The sequence below is a fragment of the Semicossyphus pulcher genome, unplaced genomic scaffold (genome assembly GCF_022749685.1).
Source record: "Semicossyphus pulcher isolate SPU_LCO1_2020_fin unplaced genomic scaffold, fSemPul1.0.p SCAF_7, whole genome shotgun sequence".
Lineage (NCBI taxonomy): Eukaryota > Metazoa > Chordata > Actinopteri > Labriformes > Labridae > Semicossyphus > Semicossyphus pulcher.
In genome coordinates, this window is record NW_027211748.1 from 24,206,564 (window position 1) to 24,230,100 (window position 23,537).

The window sequence follows — 23,537 nt, forward strand, 5'->3', positions numbered from 1 at the left end:
AACTTTGGTGGTGAATGGTTTTGCTAAAATATATATATTTGATGAACCATGTTCAACTTATTGTCCAGTGAGGGACTGAGCTAACAAACATGCCAACGATCAGTTAGAAAGCTAGCACAGAGCCTGTGTTGCTCACCTGCTAGATTTACAAAGCCCCATTAACAGAGGCATCCACACACTCTTTCTGTCTCTTAGAGCTTTCATCGTCCAATAAAGGCAAATAACGTCCCAAAAATAGGAATTAAAAAAAACAAAGCTAGCTATTTATTTAGGCCGTTAATTGTCTATTTTTTAAGCGGTGGTTGAGCTTGCTAACGCTACATTGTCAGCATTAAGCAATGCATTCATAGCTTTGGAACCAACAGGGGCATCTCAGCTAAGGTTGCATGTGGATGCTAACTGCTAACTACTCTATGATGTTCAAAGTAAGGCATTTTGTAACTCATCATTTATCCAGTGGAAAAGATTATTTTTCACATTGATGTCATCAACTTTGACATTAAATATTTTTACTATTTCAAGCCAAATTCCCAGAGGATTGATTGTTGACTGAGCCAACAAGCTCTCTAAATATCAGTTAGAAAGCTAGCTAGCACAGCCAGAGGCTGAGTGTTCACCACAGCAGCCCAGGTTCAATCCCAACTCTCAGCCGTCATGTCATCCACACTCTCTTCCCTGTGCTTCCTGTTTCTCTAGAGCTTTCACTATCCAATAAAGGCAAAGACACAAAGAAAACCATAGCTAGCTAGTCTGGAAGGATTGGTTTTATTCCTCTTCAGTAACTTTTTTAAAGAATGAAATTATGTTCAGTCCTGAGAACAAAATGCTGGAGGGAAGTAGACGGCCCTCTGCAGAGGAAAAAGAAAGAAGCCGGTGTTGTGACTGATGATCCGGGCTCGTTCTCTGCTTGCGGTTATGGCTAACCTGATCAATTTGAGAATGTTCAGCACAGGCTAAAAGTCCACCAATTCTCAGCTTAATTTTTTATCACTTTTTGACAAACACCGCCCACAGAAATATAAAGAAGCAATACGTCTTTTGAGCTTTGTTGACAAGAAAGTCCTGCAAGATTACTGTGCAGAATAACAGAATAAACTCACACTTGCAGATATTAGTTTTGACTTGCAGAAGTCCAATTTGTAGATGGTGTTTGTGTACAACAAACACATGGTACCACAGTACTGCTGTGGTTGTCAAACTCAGCCGACTCTTCATCTAACCTAAATGACTTCTGTCGTGGTAGCAATTGAATAAATAGCCTTCCCTGCATCTTCCTCGTAATTAGCACGATGGCTCCTGCGGGCAGTTTTTCTGGTACGTGTTCGGTCGGTCAGCAGTGCAGTGACAGTGCAGCATTAAATTCAGGCCTTAGGTGATGATTTACTCTTTCATTGCTTCTGTATCTGCTAAATCCAGAGCTCAGAGTTAAGGATCGTTGTGTAATCATGCCTTTGAATTCATTTAAACAGATTTGCCGGCGCTTGTTCGAGTGAATCAGAAATTGGCAGCATCTGCACTTCAGCACGTCGTGTCCGCGCTCATCTATATTAATGGACTGTTTAAAATTGTACCTTTAGTTCCGTAACTGCAAGACCCTGCAAATATTTCCTTAACTCTTTTCTTCAGATGGAACAAATTGAAAATGAATGGTTAGAATTCAGAGGGAACTTCATTTGGCGGCCCATTGCTCGCAGTCGCATTTCGAGTTCATTTGGTTCTAAAAGTTCGGAGTCATCCCTTCATGTTTGCTCTGATAGCTCGGAGCTCCTCATCAGGATGTTACCGCAGATTAGAGTCTCTGCTCCCTGGTTATCCAGCTCCGGGGGGAGTTGTTCATCTCTCTGAAGATAATGATAGGAGTAAGAAGAGAAGATGAATATTTAAAGTGAGCGACATCTCTCTTTAATGAAATACATGTCCTTCTCTTACAGCGTGTGAGCTCCCCTCTGCAGGCCGTGGGATCCCCGACCAAGCTGCAGCGCCTGGGATCAGCCTCCTCGGACATGCCCAGCTACGCCACTCTGCAGAGGGTGTCCTCGCCCAAGCAGTCACCCAGCCGACTCGCCAAGTCCTACAGGTCAGTTCAGCTTCTATGTGTCCAGTGGATTTAAAAACCACTCGCTGTAAGGAGAAAATTACGTAAGAATTGCAGTGATCCCAAAGCATGAGAGGAATATATCTGCAGGGAGTTGATACGTTTATGATCAGCAGCGATGACTCAACAGTTACTTCACTTTGTGCTGACATTTTTTGGCTTTTGGAAAACATAACTAGCAAATAATCTGTCCCACTTCCTGCTTGTATTCCTCAGTTAATACTCCAGTGGTAATGCTTCGGTGGTTTGGGATTGTGCTCAATCCTCAGCCTGCCTCGATATGAAACAACCCTGAAACAAATGTTAGTAGTTATGCAACAAGCAATTCAACAAATGCACTTCATATAATTGCCAAAAAGTCGATATAAATTGTTTAAATGTCTTAATATCTGCCTGTATAACACTTTCTAATGTTTAATTCTAAATGCACTGAGCTTACACATTTTTAGGTGATGACATGAAACTTTTAAAGTTGAACCCCAGACAGTTAAAGGTACGACACAAAAGGTTTACAGACTTCTATGTACCGCTCATAACTCCTGAAGCACATTGATTGTACATTGAAAAGTCTCGCGGTGTTAAACTCCTAACAAAGTAGCAGATTGTCAGTGGGACCAGTCGTTACGAGCTCATGCTGTGGAGCCAAATGTTGTTCAAAGCAGCAGGACTTTATTTGAAGTTCTTGTGGGATCTGGCTGTTCAGTCAGCGCCACACCACACTCCAATATCAAACTATACATGAAGCTCATGTTGTATAATATGTATTATAAATTATGAAAACATTTCCAGAAAGTACTTTCCTAGGGGGGAATTCACTTAAAGATCGTGGCCGCTAAACCTGTGCAAATGACATAAAAAGACTCTGCCTCATTCTCCAAGCACACGCAGAGGGTTGAATCCACCCCAAAGTGCGCTGCAGAGAAAACAGCATCTCTGTGCTCCGGTACTGTTTGTGCGTATTTAAAGAGTCATTGTGCAGACATTTGGGGCAAATTTTGGGGCAAAATTCTATGCAAATGAGCCTTGTTGCAAAAAGCACCTATTTCACAAACGCCAGCGCTAACAGCACCGCGCAGACTGAAAATATCACTGCTTGCTGCTGTCACGAGGCTCAAGCCTGCACTGCTCTGTGTACAATAACACAACTAAAGAAAAAAGCCTGAGGTTTACATAGTACACTCTGTGATATCATATAGTTTCAATATCGATTAACCAAGCTGTTCCATTTCCTCCTCCTGCAGCACCTCATCGCCCATCAACATGGTCGCCTCGGGTGCCGCTGGCTCCTCCTCCCCGCTCCCCATGGCGGCCTCCCCGGGGGGAAACCACAGCTCGTCGCCCATCCATCAGCTGAGCTCGGTGGTGGGCAGCTACGCCACACTGTCGCCCACCAAGAGAATGCTGCATCACATCGGAGCCGACGGCTACAAGATTTCCCACGAGCTGTACGCCAACGCAACCCTGCAAAGGCCTGGGAGCCTGGCAGGTAGAGGTCAGGACAACTCCATTCTTACTCTTTATGTGTTGTTTTGTGTGTTTTTGTGTGAATATAAACTGATTGAATGTATTTAAAAGAGTACATACACACTTTTATAGTGGCTGTATACTTAACTATATGCAAATACTTAGTGGATGGAGGTAAATTAGTTTATTTTGTAATTTTTAGCTTGTACCACTAGATTTATTAAGTCTAATTTATTGATTTCTTCTTTTCTTTATGATAGTTAAGGTCACATGAACCCACTTTCCACTTGAGTGTAATTTTCCTTCATCAACACCAAGATTGGAAAGAAAACATTATCAACTATTTGATTAAATTGGCTTCAGGCTTTATCCAAAATGTATTACAATGTAAAAGTTCTCATGAATTTATGAACAATTCATGAATAACTGACTCCACTGAGGAGAATTCCACAAAATAGTTTGGCGACTTAAAAAAGATCCTATTACAGATATTTTGCTCTGTGTTTTACCCCTGATCTAAAGTGTGCTGTGTGCACTGTACTTGAAAGAAATTTGGAGGCAACAAGAGCGATATTTTCTGTCTTGGGCCCATAAACATGTTAATCTGTTTCCTGTTGTTCGTAGTATGTGAACTGATCAACATAAAAACCTTTCTGTAAATGTCTTATACAGAGAACAACCTAAGATTTCATATGTAACTTGTTTTTTGTCCTCTTATTGTAATTTTAAACATTTTACTTCATAACTTTTACATCGCCAGGGACCATGTAATCTATGTATCCACCTATGTGTCCATCGTTAAATATACCGAACCTCCATATCCTCTGTGTTTTCAGGCTCCAGAGGCTCCTACAGCAGCCAGCACAGCCACCTGGGCGCCGAGCTCCGGCCCCTGCAGTCCCCCGAACACCACATCGACCCCATCTACGAAGACCGAGTCTACACCAAACCCAACCTTAGAGGACAAGGTGAGCTGAGCGGGGGGATACGGAGGCTGAGGGGAGTAAAGACAAGAGATGGAGGGTTATTTATTAAAGGAGCAAAGAGGGATCAAAAGCGTATCCTGGAAGGCAGGGGGAGTAGAGAGGAGGATTTATGGGAGAGAGTTTGAGCAGAGAGCAAACATTTGAGAGATGGTTAAATGCAACGGGTGCACGGCGTTTTCACAGAGAATAAATAGTGGCATACGAGCGGGTTTGCAGCTAAGGTGTCCAGATAAATGCTGCAGATGATAAGTGAGGGAGGGATGGAGGAAAATGAGAAAAAAGGATGAGGAGTGGCAGGAGAAAGGAGATAAACTTGGAGTGGAGTAAAGTGAGACTGTGCTTCAAGTAGCCCAAAAATATAAATAGCTGCGGCAGCACCTGAAACATCTATATTTAAAACTCAGTGAGTAGAAGCAGACATCACATGATAGTCTGAGTAAAGTGATGGATCAAAGAGACTCTCCAGCAGGCTGAGAGGTAGGACAGGCAAAGACATAGTCTGGTAGAAGATATGTGTTTCTTAAATGCTGCTGTTACGTTAAAAGGCTGCTGTACGTTAGAGATTTCATCGTCCCATCTGATCGTGTAGCACTATTTACCAGATCAGGTGGGCAAATCCAATTGGGGTCTCAATGGCAATTTGTCTCTCAGTCACAGTCTGTTAGCTAATTAGTTTTCCAGGCTGAAAATTAATCTCAATTAATCCCATGGGCGTTAGCTTGGGCGCTTTGAAATCAAAGCAAATCAACCGTGTCCTAAAATGTTGTCGACGCTGCGCCGCCGGTTTGGTCGCCGAAAGTTGTTGCACGGAAAAATACAGAGAGAGAGAGAGAGTATGAAGGAGAGAAATCCACAAGGTTTTGCCCCAAAATAGACAGACTCACCCGAATAATTAGAAGATCTCAGGTCCTCTCTGTCACGCCGGCTCCCCGTTCACACCGATAAGTCACTTTGATGCATGGAAAGAACTCAATCTTCACCTCCAGCCGTGTGTCTGTGGATGTCAGTCACGACAGCAGCACTCTGTCAAATCCTCTTTCTCTCCGACCCCCCCAAATTTAAGATCAGCTTTTCTGGGTTTTTTTCTGTGCAACACAAAGTAGCTGTTGAAGCCTGACTGTGTTTCAAGGTCAGTTCAAATAGTTTCAAGACAATACAGAGAGTTAGGAACAAGCAGACACTTTACACTCGACTTCACATCACAGGTGAATTTCCTCAGGCCTTGTCAGGGTCCCTGCGGTTCTGCACACACACGCAGACTGACCCAGCTCACCTCCCTCTGCGCGCGCCGGTGTAACCGCGTCGACTATCATGCTCAAATGGTTTCTGTACTGCTGTTTAACAAGAAAACAATTCCGCTCCCCGTATGAGACCGACGGGAGGCTTGCAGGGTGGAGGTGAAGGTATTATGATGTTCTCGTGTCTCTACAGACAGACTGGATTACAGAGTGGGGGCACTTTCTGGCCCCTGAACACTCCCAGCCGGTTAATCTGGCAGACCTGGTAATCCAGCTGTGCTTTAGGGGCGGTTTTTAATTGTTATCTTGAATGAGACTTTATACAGGTGCCTTGAAGTTTAACTTGTGACGTGTCATTTCAAATTTCTTTTACATTTTCTGTCTGATTTCACTGTTTCTGTTTGTTTCTGTGAGTTTATTTTTCACATATAAATAACATCATTTGGTGAGTTCATCTTTCACCTGAAGTAGGGATGCACAATATTATCGGCACATTATCGGTATCTGCAGATTACGGCTTGAAAATGACAGTGTCGTCATTTTTCTGCCGATATTTTCAGCCAAAAAAACAACGCTTTATTTATGCCTAAATGCTCGATGATTCCCTAAAAAAAGTTGACGTGTTGCTGCGACATTAACACGGCATAACTCTGCACGTTACCAGTTAGTAACTTATACAAAGTTATCAACAATATACAAATGAAGACTAAAAAGTCACAGAAACTCGAGCCAAAGACTAGAAGTTATACAACTTTCACAACTCTTAACTAGCTAACAGTTAGCTCACATTCTCTCATTTTACTGGACTTAACATCAAACACGCTGAAAATACACTCGCGGCCAAAGCCGATGCTAACAGAGTGTAACATAAACATCATCAAAACTAACTTACATATTCATGGACGCACACACGATAAAAAGAGTCCATCAGCGATCACTGATGTCTCCGTAGTAGGTGCAGTAAACAAGTTCGGGCATGTCTCCCTCACTGCCTCGGGGATGCTGCATTCAGGTGCGCTCAGAAACGTGAGACATGTGACCTTTTGTACAACGCCTCTTCCCTCAAGCATAAAGAAGAGTGCAAGATGTCTGCGGTATGGCAGTTTTTGGCCACTACAATAAGAGTAGGCATGATATCAACTCCACTACAAGAGAGACTTGATGTTTTCTGCTATTAGGTAGAAAGAAACATGTGCCTAATATATCGGTATCGCAATCAGCAAAAAGGGTTGGAAAATATCGGCATATCAGATATCGGCAAAACATCCAATATCGTGCATCCCTAACCTGAAGTTACCCCACCTGTTGAGTTGTAAGTTGCCTTGTCAGTAAGCCGTATTCATTTATACATGTTTTTACTTTATAACGTTTTTCTTCCCTTTCTGCTTTTTTTCTTGCTGCTTCCGTTGATGGTGCTGTTGCTTTTTGACCATTGTGTGTGTGTGCGTGTGTTTGGACGTGCACCCTTGTGTCGGCACTCGTGTTTGGTTTCTTCTCCCTGACTCCCCGCCCCCCTTCGGCTACATCAAACCCAGTGGTGAACCAGTTGTACCAAGAGGTCCTCAACTATCTGCTCTTTCCCTACGCTCCTCTTCCTGCTTTAGCCCCGCCCTCCCCCGGTGTCGACCCAATCCCCTTGCAGCGAACGGGAAGCCAGAGTGCCACGGCCACCTTTCAGAGAGGCAGCTTCGCCACAGGAGGCGGGGCGGCTGACTACGCCAACCCGTACCGCACTCTGCAGTTCTGCCCGTCCACCGAGTCGCCTTACAGCAAGTCGGGCACCACCCTGCCCCCTGAAGCCGCCCTGGGCCGGTCCCCGTCAGTGGACAGCATCCAGAAGGACCCAAGGTGAGAAACACGTGGACATTTTTATTTAGAATCAGCTCTGGCTTGTTGATGAAGCCCTTTGTTCTGCTCCCTTTCCACTTTCACTGATCTTACTGAGGGCCAGATTCACCAAATTAAACACGATTATGCAAGAAAGTTCAAATAATGTCACTAATGTGGAGACATTAAGTTTAAAGCCTCTGGAAATTTGGCTTCAAATAGTGAGATTAAACCTTCTCAAGTATCAGAAAACCTACATCAAGAAACATTTGACTATTGACAACATTTCTCAAGACTGTGGGCGTGGCAGATCACGTTTTGCCCGCGTCCAAACACAGGAACTTCACATGTGACAATCAGCGCAGAGCAGCTTCCCAGATATCCAGACAGTGTCGCATGTGTGACGTCCACGGTTGGCTCTGGTTGTAACTCTTGATTTTCCTCGCTGACGGTGACTTTAAGCCTCACTCAGAATTAAAGGAGGAAGCAGAAGCCCTGCCATCTGAAAATTATATATTTCAGTTGGTTACTGATTGGCGAGTTACAAAATACTTTGCTATCCATATCATAGTTAGCAGTTAGCATACACTTAAAATGTTAGCTGAGATTTGTTGTCAAATGCTAAATGATGGCTCTGTAGCGTTATATAGGGGCCATAGTATCATAGAGACAAACAGCACGCAATAGACTTCTGCAGCCAAAAAATAGACATCCGTCGACGGAAGTCAGCAACCATGGCCAGCAGTTGTCACTTGGAGCTGTCAATACCTGGCCCATGGTGATTGAGCCTATGGCCCACTGATGAAAGCTTTTGCATTTGCAGTATTACAGACTGGATGTCTGGTGTAACTTTCGCAGAAAAAATCACAAGCGGCGCCCAGTTAGTGACGCGTTTTCCATCACCCAGCAGTGGTTGGTTGCTTTTCCACTCTCTGCAAGTGTTGCAAGTAAACAGTAATCTACTATGGCTGAACAAACAAAGAAAAGATGGATGACTACAGATACAACTTCAACAATAAGTGAAAATCCAAAGAAAAAGAAACAAATTCGACGCTCAGATGAAGGCAAACAGTCTGAAAAGGAAAACGACCGTCAGCGAGGAAAATCAAGAGTTACAACTGGAGCCAACCGTTGACGTCACACATGCAACTCTGTCTGGATATCTGGGACGTGTGCTCCCGCAATTACAGTTTATCACCATAGGTGGCGCCAAAGAGAACGAAACTGAGATCTTTGAGGTTATAACTTTAAATGACAATATTTCAAATTTTGCTTAAAAGTAATTTATAACCCTTTCTAGATTCTTAATATTATGCACATAATTGAAAACATAGTTATCATGCTGATTTGGGTTTCCAGAGGCTTTAACAGTGGAAAACAGTTTAATTGCAGTCCACAGTGTCAAAGTTGGAAGTGTAATGTGGTAACACCAAACAGTTTGTTTCCCCTCAGCAGATAATTGACTGTCAGGATTTGACGGTCCAGTGCTGCAGGGCTGGATGAATCTGGGCTTTAGTATGAGGCACACATCACGCCACATCTTTCACTGTCCTCTCTAGTTTGCCTACTGTTGGGGCTTGTTCACACTGCCGTATGAATGCCTGCACACACCTCTAGGTCCAATTTAAAGTTTGCTTTCGCTGTTAGGAGCTGAGTGCCTCTCTGTCAGTGACAATCCGTTACATTCTGTGCAGAAGGTAGACACAGTAAATGTGGAGAGTACACAAAGTCTGCTTTTAGTGCAAGAGAGCTCTGTGCACGAGTGTGGGCGTGTGAGAATGAGGGAGAGAGACAGACAGGAAAGAGTAAGAGACAGACAGACAGACAGCGTAATAGCTGTTTTTATCATTCTTTTGTCCTAGTTACAATCAAGTTTGAAATACTATTCCAATTGTGTCTTGGATTTTCCCTCCTTACCCTCCTCTCTCTGACTAATGACTGCACAGACGTGGTGTCACAGAAAGAAGCCGCCTAATTAAAGCTGAAGCGTCTCTCTTTGTGACATTTCAGCTCAGGTGTAAGCAGGAGGTATATATTATTTTTGCTCTAGTCTAATATTTTTAATGAGTGAGTCACTTTGTGCTGAAATGCTTATTATATGGTAACATTTGGAAACTCAGGAGTATCTTTCTCAGTCGTTACGACAGGTGACTGTTGTTGTTCTTGCCATTGCTCTGTCCTCCATCGTCCGAGTGTTTTCTTCTCTCTGCACATTGCACTCACATCGTCTGTTTGTTTGATCTGTAGCTGCGGCTTCATCGTTACACATCTGCATTTGCTACATGTGAAGGGACTGACTTGTGATGCATGGCATTTTGCTTTACCTTCACGACATGCACAGTCAGTGTTAGCGCTGTCTGAATGAGACAGAGCTGTTTGTGTCGCTTGATGATCATGTTGCGTTAAAGGGAGGGTCCCCTGAGATTAGAAGTACACTGAACCACCTGATCCTGCAGTTCGACTGTTGTACCAGCGTCCATGCTGCAGTTCTTTCAGCTCAAAAAGGGACTGCTTGTAAAAAGCACTTTATTATATATGATAATATTATACAATGATTGTCTCAACAAATCCCATGAAGAGATCATCTCTTAGTAATTCCCGGCCCTCTTGTGCATGTTTGTGGCACTTAAAGTCCATTTGATCATTTTGATTTGCTCCAGAATCACATTAGAAATGTTGATAATTTAATTGCTAACAGCTTGCTACTGCAAATTTTAGCAAACGGTACACAAACAAGGAATAAATACTGCAATTGTCGGGGACTATTTTCTGCTACAGATTAATACACACCCTCTCTGTTGGATTGAGACAAACTACAGTGTTCGTGCTCATCGAAATGAAGGTCATGTTTAAAGATGTGGCTCCAGAATTTCAACTCAGAAGTATTTAGTTTTTACAGAGCAGATATATAGTAAATAGGTTAATAGACAAGTTCATTGTTGTTTCTGGTCTTTTCATGGGATTTGTTGACTAAACAAACACACCCAGTTCTTATTATATCGGCCACTTGGTTAATGTAGCTGTTAAATGCTTACACGCGATCATTCACATTAGATTATTCCTATGTCCTCACAGAGGCATAATGTAAGATTAATCTATCAATGAGCCAAATATTGAGAACTTGCAGCATATTAGGAAAAAAGAATTACATTTTTTACCTATACAATTAAAGAGCAACCGTTTATTACAGGAAAAAAGTTGTTGCTTAAAAAATACTTGTAGATACTTTGTATTGCCTTGTTTAAATTCAACCCACACATGACAGGCGTAGCAGCTTAGCTTGTCATTAAGGCACCGTTTAGCTCTTCTGGTAAAAGTCCTGCTTTTCTGAGATAAAATGAATCACTTTCAATCAAACCAAAAATAAATGAATCAATTACACAGGAACGGTTGAGTCATTTAGTCAAAGACCAACCGGCCACAAACACGCAAACTCACATCCAGTTGTTTTTCTGAATTCGACAGAACATATTGTCTAATCTGAAGACCCTCTCCTTTCCCAACATATCCACCATCTCACCTCTCGCTTTAAGTGCATGTCCTTCACCCCGCCCACCTTCACCGCCATTGCCTTGATAACCAAATGCTGAGAGAGAAAGACGAGTCTAGCGGCTACATATTGAGTTCTATTTACTAATCATCAGTATTATGACGGTTATTGAGTAATTTTTTGCCAGACAGCCAACAAAAACCTCTCTCTTGTTTCTCTCTGCCTGTCCCCCTCGATAGGTACGACCCAGAATTCCTTGTGTGGAATCAAAATCAAGCCGAGCAAAGAATGACAAAGTAATCCAACCATTTATTTATACATATATTCATTCTGTCTATCTATCTGCCTTTGTCTCATTCACTAAATCTTTCCATCTTCTCTATATACGACACCAATATCAGACACAGTTGTCCGTGTTGAAGGCAGCATGATATCCCATTCGTACTGTCACCCATTTAGTGCTAAATTAAACACGGATCACTTTTATTTCAGGCTATATTTATTCAAATTGGAGACAAGATCACAGAGTACTTATTTTAAATGAATCATTGCTTATAGTAATAAGGCTCACCAGATGTTTTTTAGACATTCTCTCCTTTGGCTGTCCATCTATCTACCCATACCTCCATCCATTTATCTTTCTGTGGATTTATTCTGTCTTTCATTTGTTTCCATTGTCTGTCTGTCTTGGTGAATTCTGAACATGCTTTGTGATGGTTCACTCATGTGGCTTGCCCAGTGTTTATTCTGGTATCTGATTTTTTGCTATGCTATGATCTTGTCATCCTCGCCAGAAAGTGTATAACATATTTGCCGAAATGTCAACCATTTGCATTTTCACAGACAACAGTTATCTTGCAATCATTCCTCCCAATAGCCACTGTAAACACTGCCAACTAGACTTAAGGATTACACAATCACATGCTGTGTGACTCTTTAAAAGTGTATATTACGGTTAGCTTACATTTTTGTAAATATGGGGATGTAGGCCTGCATGTTTTGTCGACTGTCTGAGATGTTTTGTTACTGATTCTATATCTGATATGTATATGCATTTAGTTTAAATTATTAGCATGCATTTTATATCCAAGAACCTGTAACATTATCTCACAATATTCTAAAGTCACATAACATACAGTAAGATAAGATGGCAGACGCACAATATTAACATTGGCTTACAATACTGGGAGAATGACAATGTTTGCTAACAATGCTGTATGACACACAACACTAGCTTAGAATAAATATTGGCAAAACATTAGCTTACTGTACTGGCAGACACACAACGTTAGCTGTCAATACCAACAAAAACACATTCAAATCCAAAGGGTGTTCTGCCTCGTCCCGTCTTATTGCACTGAGATTGGCTAGTGCTACTGTGCTTTCCAGTGTGGTAAAATAATAAAACCTTCTTGAATTTTGGTTTTACATGGGCAGAAAGCCATTGTTTTCTAGCCAATCACAGCACAGGAAAACTAGCCAATGACAGCGCAGTAGGCCAGAAAATGGCAGAACCCTCTTTAGTAGTCAATAATGCAGCATTGACATAACATTAGGTTCAATTACTGGCAAAGACAAAATGTTAGCTTACAATAGGCTACTTGTAGAGACATAATGTTAGCTAACATCACTGACAGTATAAAAGTATTAGCAAACAATACTAGCAGGAACAAAATGTTAGCTTACAAAACTGAGCTCAGATGTAGAGTAACTGATAGATTCTAGCTTAAAATACTAGCAGAGACATAACCTAAGATAACAATACTAGCAAAGACATAATGTTAGCTTAGCTTGCCTGGCTGACACTTAGCCTAACATACAGGCTGTTTATTATAACTTACAATACTAGCAGAGACAAAACATTAGCTTCCAACTCAAGCAGAGACATAAAGTAAGCTAACAATACTGGCAGAGACACAACGTTAGCTTACAACACTAGCAGGGACATAAAATTACCCGACAATACTGGCAGAGACACAACATTAGCTTACAATACTAGCAGAGACAAAACATTAGCTTATAACACAAGCAGAGACGTAAAGTAAGCTAACAATACTAGCAGCGACCCCACGTTAGCTTACAATACTAGCAAACACACAACGTTAGCTTACAACTCTAGCAGGGACATACAACTAACAATAGTGGCAGAGACATACAGTTAGCTAACAATACCAGCAGAGCCATAATGTTAGCTTAGCTGGCCTGGCTGATTCTTAGCAGAAAGGATATACAGTATTGTAATTTATAATACTAGCAGAGACATAAAGTAAGCTAACAATACTAGCAGGGATAAAACATTAGCTTACAATACAAGTAGAGTCTTAACCTAGGCGAACAATGCTAGCAGGTACAAAACATTACCTTACAAAACTAACAGAGATATAATGTTAGCTTACAACACTAGCAGAGACACGACATTAGCTTACAATACTAGCGGAAACATAAAGCTAGCAATACTAGCAGAGACATGAAGTTAGCTAACAATACTAGCAGAGACATAAAGTTAGCTTAGCTGACCTGGCTAAGACTTGGCATAACTGATGAAGTTTTCTGGCTCAAAAGGTGAATCACTGTCTGAGTAAGAGACTTACGCCTCTTCCCACAAAGGTTACAGGGAGTGAGCAAACTAGGAGATGGAGCACAAATAATTGTTCATACAACTAACAAAGCTGCAGTGCTGCATGGGGAATGAGATTGTTTTTGGTGTTGCTTGTAATTTACCTCTCTGCAAATGAAGTGCAGGTGTGCAAAACATTGCAGGAATAGACCCAGGGGTGAGCATTTTTTCAGATAAGCAACACTTTGCTCAGTCTGTTTGCTGATGCAAGGAGCAGGTGAGGACATCATCATGGGGGGAAAAAAGAAACTAACCGATGCACGCACACTCCCTCAGTCGCTTTGCTTCCTGGTAGGAATGAATGGGCTGCAAAGAGAATATTGTTGTACTGAGAAGGGAGTGTGTGGGATTTTCTGCTGTGCTTGCATGTCTTTGGTTAATTAGACTGCAGTAGTTCTTTCATCAATTTGTCTCCGATTCTGTCAATTCTACTTCTTCACAGGAATAAAAATATGGGGAAATAAAATATGTTTCTGCATAGCTCTGCAGCAGTACAGCAAAGAGAGTACAATTGAAAAGTGTTGGGTGTAAAGCTTGCTCCACAATGATGTCTTTATCCTGTAAAAGCCTAAAACAAATATAATTTAGCTGATTTGTAAAGAAACGCACCAACACAATCCGGCAAATCAAGGCACGTTTCTGTGGATTCAGCCGCTAATGTTCTGCAACGACTTTCCTCCTTCAGGCCGTCGGTAATTTATGGAAACGTTTCTGCTAACACAAAGAAAGATTTGTGCCAGACAGAATATGACCTGATCGTAAAAGTGCCTCTTTTTATTTCATGCTCATAAGCACAGTGAGAATCTCTGATCCATATTCAGTCACGGGGTTTAGATGGACTCCGTAGGGCTTGTGTCTGTGTGTGTGTGTGTGTGTGTGTGTGTTTCTCAGCTCTGCCTGACATCTCCTGACCTTTCCTTCATCTCTCTCAGCCTCAGTGGGCCAGTCAGTCAGCCATGCCATTATACCCTCTAAAATACACACACAGTCTGAGATCAACACAAACACACACACATACATATTTTCTTTTTTGTTCTCTTTGCTTCAGTCTTTCTTTCTCCTTTTCTCACTCTGACCTCTTCCCACATTGAGACAAAGGTGCCTCCACATACATACACATTGTTATTTGAAAATATTACTGGTTTCATATGCGTTGAATGGATTTAAAGGCCTAGTTTAGGTTTATATTTATGTGCATGAAAATGTAATGTGCAGAGTTCCCAGTGCAAAAGAAATTATAAACTATTTAGAAGTCGAGAGCAAAGGAGTGTCGGACTTTTACATATAAATTTTACATTCAGTGTTAACAGAGTTTTTAAATCTGGTGTCTGTTGCAACATGTATGTGATGGCACACTAGAAGTGATGCCTTTACTTCAGCCTGCAGTCAATGTTTGCCAGAGCCAAAGGAAGGAGCAGCCATAGTGATGGAGCAGGCTACAGCATCTGTAGCATATGTAGTTACTTTCACTGCCATTAGAGGGCCGAACAATGGAGTTTAAAAGAGAAATTATAGTTCTGGATCTCGAAAATGTTGGCATTTGATTCTGAATTGCAAACAGGATACAATATTTTTACAGTAGTTTAAACCAAAATGTAAAGATGAAAGTGGTTGTTCCAGAAAAATGTAATGAATCCCAAACCCTTTTTAAACAGAGATCCTGCAGGGATGGCTATCACTATCGTCGTCAGACTATAGCCAATGAGATCTGAGATTACACTGAACCCAACAATCTCAAGAGCAATAGAGGCATTACTAATGAAACAGCAACATCAGCATTTAGTGTGATGTATAACTTACGCCTCGGGCACTTGCTCCTCAGAGGAAAAGGAGCTTCCACCTACCTACCCTCTCTGGCAGACCAACTACTGCTGGCTGATGGAAAAGGCGTCACTGACTGGGCACCGCTTGAGATTTTTTCCGTGAAAGTCGCCACAGACACCCAGTCTGTAATACTGCAAATGCAAAGGCTTTCATCAGTGGGCCATAGGCTCAATCGCCATTGTGTTACCTCATTCAGCAATAGATAGTGACTCAACAGACATTTACTTCAACTTTAAGAGATGATCACCTGGCATAACTTTTTTTTTTTTTTACATCATCTGTTTCATGAAAAAAAGAGAGAAAAAGGAGCTTAGAAAATGTATGCTTCCAAAATAAATGTTTTGCGTTTTTGTTAGTCACACACAGCGAAAATGGATCACTATTTTTTTGTTGTTTGCGTCACAGGGCCTCCGTAAATTTATTATAACACTGAAGTTGTCAGATTTCCCGCTGACAAGCGAACGCAGTGAGTCAGCACTCTTGTCAGTTTATTTTTGACGTCCTTTCTTCCAGCCTCCTTTCTTCCTCTTCTGGAGGTTTACCCCACCTGTCTGTATTTCTGTCTGTATCTGGGAATGAGTCATCAGACACATCTCCGTTCCCCTCCCTTACAATCGTCATTGGTAGCAACACACACAAGTACACCTGACACAAAACGCCTCTGGTTTCAAATCGCTGTATTCCCCAAAAAGCCTGAGTCACTGGGAATCCTTTCATCCTGATGCAGCACATCACAGGCGACCCGCCCTGCCTTCTGAATACATCATTCACTGTTAGTTTGTTTATTTACTGGGTTTAATTGTTGGTTTGCTTCCATCTTGTATTGTGGTGTAAATGTTTTGGCTGTGGGTGACAGGATCGCTCACAGAAACACACGCACACACTCGCACAGTGAGACAAGTGGTGATGGGAGATAGCCCACCTGGCTGCTGAGGAACAATGAGTGGATTGACAGTTTCTCGGTACTTTGTCCCCGTCCTCTGAGGTACCAAATTAAACACTGGGCTCTCTCCTGGGAGTCTCTTTCTCATACACACACCTACATATATGCACCTTTTTCACGAGAGGAAATATGGCAGTAAATATAATAATGAGGTATTTTCTCTCCCTTCACCAAACGCTCCTTTTCTCCTTGACAGATTCCCCCTTATTTCTGTCTCATTAGGATCAGAGCCACATGCAGGACAGACGAGCACAGGGATGAGGTTGCAGCACAAACACTTGGCTTATTTATAGGAAGAACAAAAGTGGCAGAAGAATAAAAGCAAAGGTGACGTGTCAGAACTTGTTTCAAGGTGAAGTCGTGTCATCCTACTTATGCAACTTTGTTTTATAAAGAGTGACACCATATTTTAAAGGGTATCATATCACATTTTGAGCAGATATGATCTTATGATTGACGTGTTTCTGCCACCCAAAGGAGGCATATTTTAACAGACATAAATTTCCAAGTAGGTTAATATTCATTATTGAGACAAGTCCAATATAACAGCAGGCCCTCAAAGGGCTTTTTAGTGCAGGAAAAACAGGCCATGATATATTAAAGGGGACGTATCTTTTGAATGGATATTCTCATATTTTCATGGGTTTCACATTTTTGGGTGTTTATTGTTCACAGTGAAAACTGCATAATTCTGTGTTTTTCCAGAATGACATTTTTAAAAAGGTCGTCTCTGAAATGGGCCGATCAGAACAGCTGCAGGTTTCTACATAGAACCTTGCTATCACTGAAATCGACCAATCGCCATTCACCGTCATTGCACTAGCTTGTAGTCAAGTCGTTGTCAGTCGTTGTAAGACTTCAGCTTACCATTCCGATACGTCCTGGTGATTCTAGCTCGTACATATAAGGCCGAGTAACCGATCCTAGAGCAGCCATGTTTTCTACATCTCAAGTTAAATACTATTGTTTAATAGCATCTTTTCAGTTTAAACACAGATTCTCTCCTGTGAACAGATTTCCAATAAAACCCTCAAGGCCATCACAATTGACTGACAGCTTGAAAGGCACTTCTTAAGTACTAAAAGAAATAATAACAAAACCCAGGCCTATAAGTGCGAGTTGAGGTGCCTTATCCATCTTTAGTCAGAATGGTTCGGTGTGGCGGTTGACACAGCACTGCTGCGGCGAGTGAGCTGACTGACTGCGCAGTGCTGCTGCGCACGGGACAAGAGGAGAGAGAGCAACTGAGAGCTGTTGGCAGAGGAGCCGAGAACTGCGATTACTCTGAGCAGCATACATGGGAATTAATTACAATACAATACATTTCACTGGTCTCAAAAAAGACGCTAAATTTGTCGCTAGTCACTCTTTAGAAAGAAGTCGCCTAGAGGGAGAGGGAGTTGCTAAATTGGCAACACTCACAGGAATTGCCACAGGGATTAAACACAGCTGCGTTAATTGCGTTATTTATTTTTTTACGCGTTAATTTCAAGTTCCTCTCGTTGTCAGGGCCGTTGCTATGACGCTTGTGGCTGGATTTTTGATGCGTGACAGTGTGTGCATATAGTTGATCGGGCAGTGAAAGTGTGTACAGTTTAGGATATTTGTCTGAGGATTTCAATTGTTTTCAAGAGCACAAAGTTCTTCATACACCTAGGCTATTAATGTTGCTCTAAAAGTGCACCAGATTGATACATTGAACACAGCACCCCCTCCCAGAAAATAGTTCCAACGTCCCTGCTTATGTCAGGATGTGGTGGAGAGTAAATATACCTACAAAACGAATGAACTGAAACGTGCCGACCTTTTAAAGTGAAACATCTTTGAACATCTGTTTTGTTTCAATTTATTTAAGTTCACTACAGTATAAAGCATTATGTTTCAGTTAAAGCAGGGTTTTCTGTCTTGAAGAACAGCAGTGCTAATCAAACATGTGTCGTATTCTTTTTTTATCAACTAAAACAGTGCAAACATCCCCGAGTGAACACTTTGCCCCGAGTTCACAGATGGCTCCGTGATATTTGCTCATCCTGCTGTGAAGTTGTCGCACCGTGTTTGGGACTGGGAGCACCGAATACTCCTGTGTTCCCTTGGCTCTGAAACACACACGCACACACACACGCGCACACACAGTGAAGTAATAATAAAATAAAGAGAGAGATGCTGAGTGAAAGGAGTACAGCTCCAGGCTACAGTTACTGAATGAATGAACCGTTATAGTGCAGCTTTCTGGGGCAGAGCGCACACAGGAGAGATGACAGGAAGTGTCTTTATTTGATATGAAATCACCGCGACTGAAGGTAAATTGTTTAAGAGAGAAAATCTGCTTCACAGTTTAGTTTAGTTTGAGGTATTAATCCCCAAACGGCAACATATGGCACAGCACGTCGACTGTAATTTCATGTTGTGTCAGCATGTTGTAGAGCGTTGTTGTCTGTGTGCATGTGAAGAGTAAATCCATGTTGAATATTTACATTTGTTTACTTAACAGTGTGTGTGTGTGTGTGTGTGTGTGTGTGTGTGTGTGCCCGCGGAGCTCCACAGCCTGAGGCCTCGGGTTGAGTTTGATCCACTCTGATGTGCCACTTTCTCTTCAGGGCCACGACTATTCTCAGCCCTGGTTCTGTCATTGTGTGTGTGTGTGTGTGTGTGTGTTTGTTTCTCACCTCTGTGTGGCTCCTGTTGTCTCCAAAAGTGTGTGAATTGAGGTGTTTTTTCTTGCTCCGGTGTTGTAAAGCGCACTTGTGTTGTGTTGCGAGTGTGTGTGGGTGACTCAAATATTCTGCGCCCGCAGGCTGACAACAATTAGACTGTGTCCCTTCATTCATTCAAGTGTTAACTGCCCATTGTTTCATATGCATAAAGTACCACTTGTCTTTGTGGGATGTTGGTGTAAGAGTCTATAGTTATACGTGGGTGCTTCAAATCATGTGAGATGGAAATGTTGCATGGCAGAAGAAGGGACAGCTTTCAAAAGAAATATTCTGAAGTGCTGCAAAAAAAGAGCCGCTCCGGCCTTCATGTGTTTTATTCTGAAGCCACTCATGTGCATGGAGCATCAGTTGTGTGCAGTTTTCAAGAGTAATGGACCTTAAAAGCACCTTTGCTACCTCAAGTTCAGTGTTTGTTCTGTTCAAGGCAAAGGATGGAGAAACAGTTTGGTAAATCATATGAAGACTTCCGTACAGCTGTTTAATGTTTCTTCCTGTGGTTAAATATTTATAAAGAGCAGCTCCAGTCATGTTTTAAGACATATAAAATGCTCTGCTTGAAATAATAAATTGTATCTGATGTGTTTACTCGTCAAAATACATTTAATTACCTTGTAAAAATCCTCCCAAGGCATCTCCTCCTTCTCCCTCATTAAAAATTCCTGAATCTGTATAGGCCCCGCCCACTACGCAAATTTACAACCGCCCCCTCCGGCGCGAAAACAAAACATGCCTCTGCCATCGTTCAGTGGCAACTTGTTGAAGCTTAGCTAGCTTGAAATCTAGTAATTAAATTTTGGGGCGGCTGTGGCTCAGTGGTAGAAGCGGCCATCTTTCAATCGAAAGGTCGGAGGTTACTCATTACTAGTGCGTCACCCCGTCCATTAACAGGATTGGCTCCTTAGGTTTGTGACGTCTCAAACCTGCCAGTCTTAAAGCGTGTTGTTCAGCCTGTCCTTGGTACACTGCAGTTTAAAAGCAGACAGGCCCAGCCATGGAGATGATGCTGATGTTGTCCCTGATATGTCTTGTAGCACATGAAGAACACCACATGGAGATGTTTACAAGGTGAAACACTGGATTTTCACTGGAGGGCGGCTTTAATAAATATTGTAAAGTGTTGAATTTTCAGTCTGCAGAGATATTTTTACAGCCCCATGCATACTGAGCACAGACTATAGACTGTATTTAAGTGTAGTGGATGTAGCATCTAGGTTTCAGCCAGTGTGAAAGTGCCTTTAACCGGCATTCTTATTAATCACCAGCAGGGGGCGACTCCACTAGTTGCAAAGAGAAGTCTGATTTTGTGAAACTAGATGGGATAATGAGCCAAGTTCTCAATTGATTTATTACACCAGTTGGGATTTTCCTCACGAGTTTATGGTCTCAAACTTTAGTTCCAACTCCTCTGCCATACAGCATGATACCTGTGATCAGCATGTCACTACCACGCTGACCTAACAGGGATAGAGACATAATAATGCATATTAAGCCCTGTGTCCTAAATATGGTCATGACATGCTCTAAAAAAGGCAAGATGGCGGCCGCAAAAATTCTGAGCTTGAGGTTTAAAAAGGGAGGTTCACAATCTAATAAATGATGGCCACTTCTTTTATACAGTTCAGTGTTTCCACTACATACATTTTGCAGCAGCGGCCCGTTGCGGCAAAATTATTGCCACTGCAGCTTCAGATTTCTATAATGTGTCCCGAAGTTGCACTTAAACGACTCCAAATGAACGGTTGTTCGCCCGTTCTCAGTGACACCAATCACACGTGAAGTCGTGGCAACCAAATGAACAACAGCGGGACCAGTTTACTCCTCACAAAGTGTTCTAACGGTTAAAGAGGGTCCGACATCGGACGCTCTCTGTCCGCACACAATCATATGCAGTTCTGTTACGCAATGTAAACAATCCTATTGTGTATCTCTGTTTGTCCCTACTGTAAATGCATTGATTGTCCCTGTTTGTAAAACGTATAAAAGGCGTCATTAATAACATCCCTTGTGCACACGCTGCTCACGTGCTGTGAGAACTGAATTGCGAGAGAAAATATTTAACTTTTGTGACTTAATTAAACAGACTGCTGATGAAGACAGTCAACACAGCAGAAAGACAGACAGATTGACCGCTGCTGAAAAAAGATCCTAAAGGAAACACTGCAGTTTATGGTTCCGAGAGATCTTCCCCTGTTACTGTAAAGTCGAGCTTTTATTTCCAAGACAAGCATTCCAGTAAAGGAATATCCTAATTCTCAGACTTAGTCTGATGGTTATACCAAACATCTTTCACTTCTTGCTTGCAAGCTTTTCATCTGTATGTTATTTTCCTTACTTAAAGTTCCCATTCACTGCTAGCAAAGCTCTATTTGTTTCCACATGTTTATATCTTTCCAAGAAGGGAGGTGTGGTTGTAGATACTGTTTTGGTGTTTACAGCAGGCAATCGCGCCAAAGTGCGTTACATCCGCATTGCTTGTGTCTGCTACCACATAATTTCAATAATTTACAATAAAAAAGGGGCAAAAAAACACAAGGGTATTGAAACTCAAGGAGAGCAGTAGGATGAGGGGCAGGGAAATCAGATGCTAACATGCTAGCGAACTCGTAGGTCCTGCACCTGAAACTGACCCTGGCAATATGTATGCAATATGTACAGTTTATGATGGTGATATTGGAATAACAAGAAACTATAGCTGTCAAATTACTGCATTCAAGTGATCAGATTTGTCCTTTCAGTTAAGTGATTACATGAGTATCTGAACGAGTCTGATAAGTGAAGCCGACTGCTTTACTGCTTATTAAAGAGGCTTCAAGGCTGCGGGCGCTTTTATCACTGGTGTCCACACTCTAATTACAGTGTAAAAAATAAACATATACACACACACACACACATATACATGTGACAGCTCGCTCAGCCGTAACGTTAGATGTCTTATCAGCCAATTAACCCACAAGGTGACCTTAACAAGGTTATGTCATGTCTGATCATATTTATCGAGGGTATGTGTGTGCGCATAACAATATTAATGCTGTGTTTGTGTCGGGGTTTTTCCTGGAGCTGAGGATGGGAAAGACAACAGAGTGAGAGAGAGAGAGAGAGAGAAATAGCCTTTGAAATGATTCTCTTATTTCTCTCTGCTGTTTCCCCGTTTTTCAAACACTGGGTTTATCCCATTGGCCCATTATGAAACTTAGAGACAAAAGCTTTCTAATCCTGGCACTTCAGCGCTGCCTTTGATGGCTGGGTGTGTATGCAACCCAATGAGTGTGTGTGTGTGTGTGTTTTACTGCAATATTAGTGTGCTGGTTTGTGCGTGTGCTTGGCCTAAGCTCTTGCTGCTCTAAGCTGAATACTGAGTTGCACCCAGTGGTGTGTGTGTGTGTGTGTGTGTGTGTTTGTAAGCGTGCAAACCTGTGATTGTGTGTGTGTGTGTTTGTGTTAGATTAGTCTGAAGTGAAATTATCTCCACGGGGACGTCGGTCTGTTGCTGCATCAAGAGTAAGATACATCAAAGAGGAACGGCCTCCACATAAGAGCAAACGGAGCGTCTGCATGCGGCCGAAACTTCTCAAGACGGTTACAAAATTTCAATCAGTGTTCAAAAATGTGTATTTAAAAGCTAAGAGTGCACATGGAGAATGTATAACAAGGAGTGGAGCATTGTAAAGCAAAATTAATATCCAGGAAGTCTCATCTCCTTCCTTGATCGCCCTTCAGCTCCATAAACGACAATGTTAAATCAAACTGTGGGAATAAAACTTTGCCGTTGGCTACAGATAATCTGCATTGATAAGCCCCGCCCCCCTCTCCTCCCTCCATCCCCCTCTCTGTGGCTTCATTCTCTCACATCACATCTTTCTCACATTAATCATCTGTGTTTCTTCTTCACCCTCACACACATTCCCAGGGTTACTGAGCTTAGCGTGTCCCAGTGTCTGCGTATCTGTGCCTTAAGCGTGCCTCCAGGCAAAAGCACCAGTAGACCCTGGTTACAAGTTAAAACCAAAGCAGCCGGGGCAGTTAGAAGAAAGGAGTCCTCACAGCGGGAACAAGCTCCAACAGTGGATCCAAGATGGCTGCTATTGTTAAAGCTCTTCCTGTGACCATGCTTAGAATACCTGCTCAGAGAAGGTTTCCTTCATGCTGAGCATCAGACGCCAAAAATCATGTCTCATATTTGTCAACTGAATATAGCCGTCAATCCCAGAGGCATAAATCATCGCCTGATGATAATGGATGGGTGCTGAGATTGACACAGTGATTGAACCTATGGTCCACTGATGAAACCCTTTAGGATTAATGTAATTCTTTATGATTACAAACTTGTTGTAAAATCAGC

The 23,537-nt window shown here is 42.1% G+C and overlaps 1 protein-coding gene across 3 annotated transcripts in view; it reads left to right on the forward strand.

The window, feature by feature from the left end:
• ctnnd2b (catenin (cadherin-associated protein), delta 2b) overlaps nucleotides 1-23,537 on the forward strand; it is a 200,002-nt gene that overhangs the window by 123,380 nt on the left and 53,085 nt on the right. For 2 of the 3 annotated variants that reach the window (XM_069684388.1, XM_069684390.1), the window contains 5 exons: nucleotides 1,932-2,077; nucleotides 3,337-3,587; nucleotides 4,396-4,527; nucleotides 7,388-7,631; nucleotides 11,340-11,396. In XM_069684388.1, the coding sequence (XP_069540489.1) occupies nucleotides 1,932-2,077; nucleotides 3,337-3,587; nucleotides 4,396-4,527; nucleotides 7,388-7,631; nucleotides 11,340-11,396 (830 nt within the window). The remainder of the gene's footprint in view (nucleotides 1-1,931; nucleotides 2,078-3,336; nucleotides 3,588-4,395; nucleotides 4,528-7,387; nucleotides 7,632-11,339; nucleotides 11,397-23,537) is intronic. The other variant, XM_069684389.1, reaches the window with a different exon arrangement.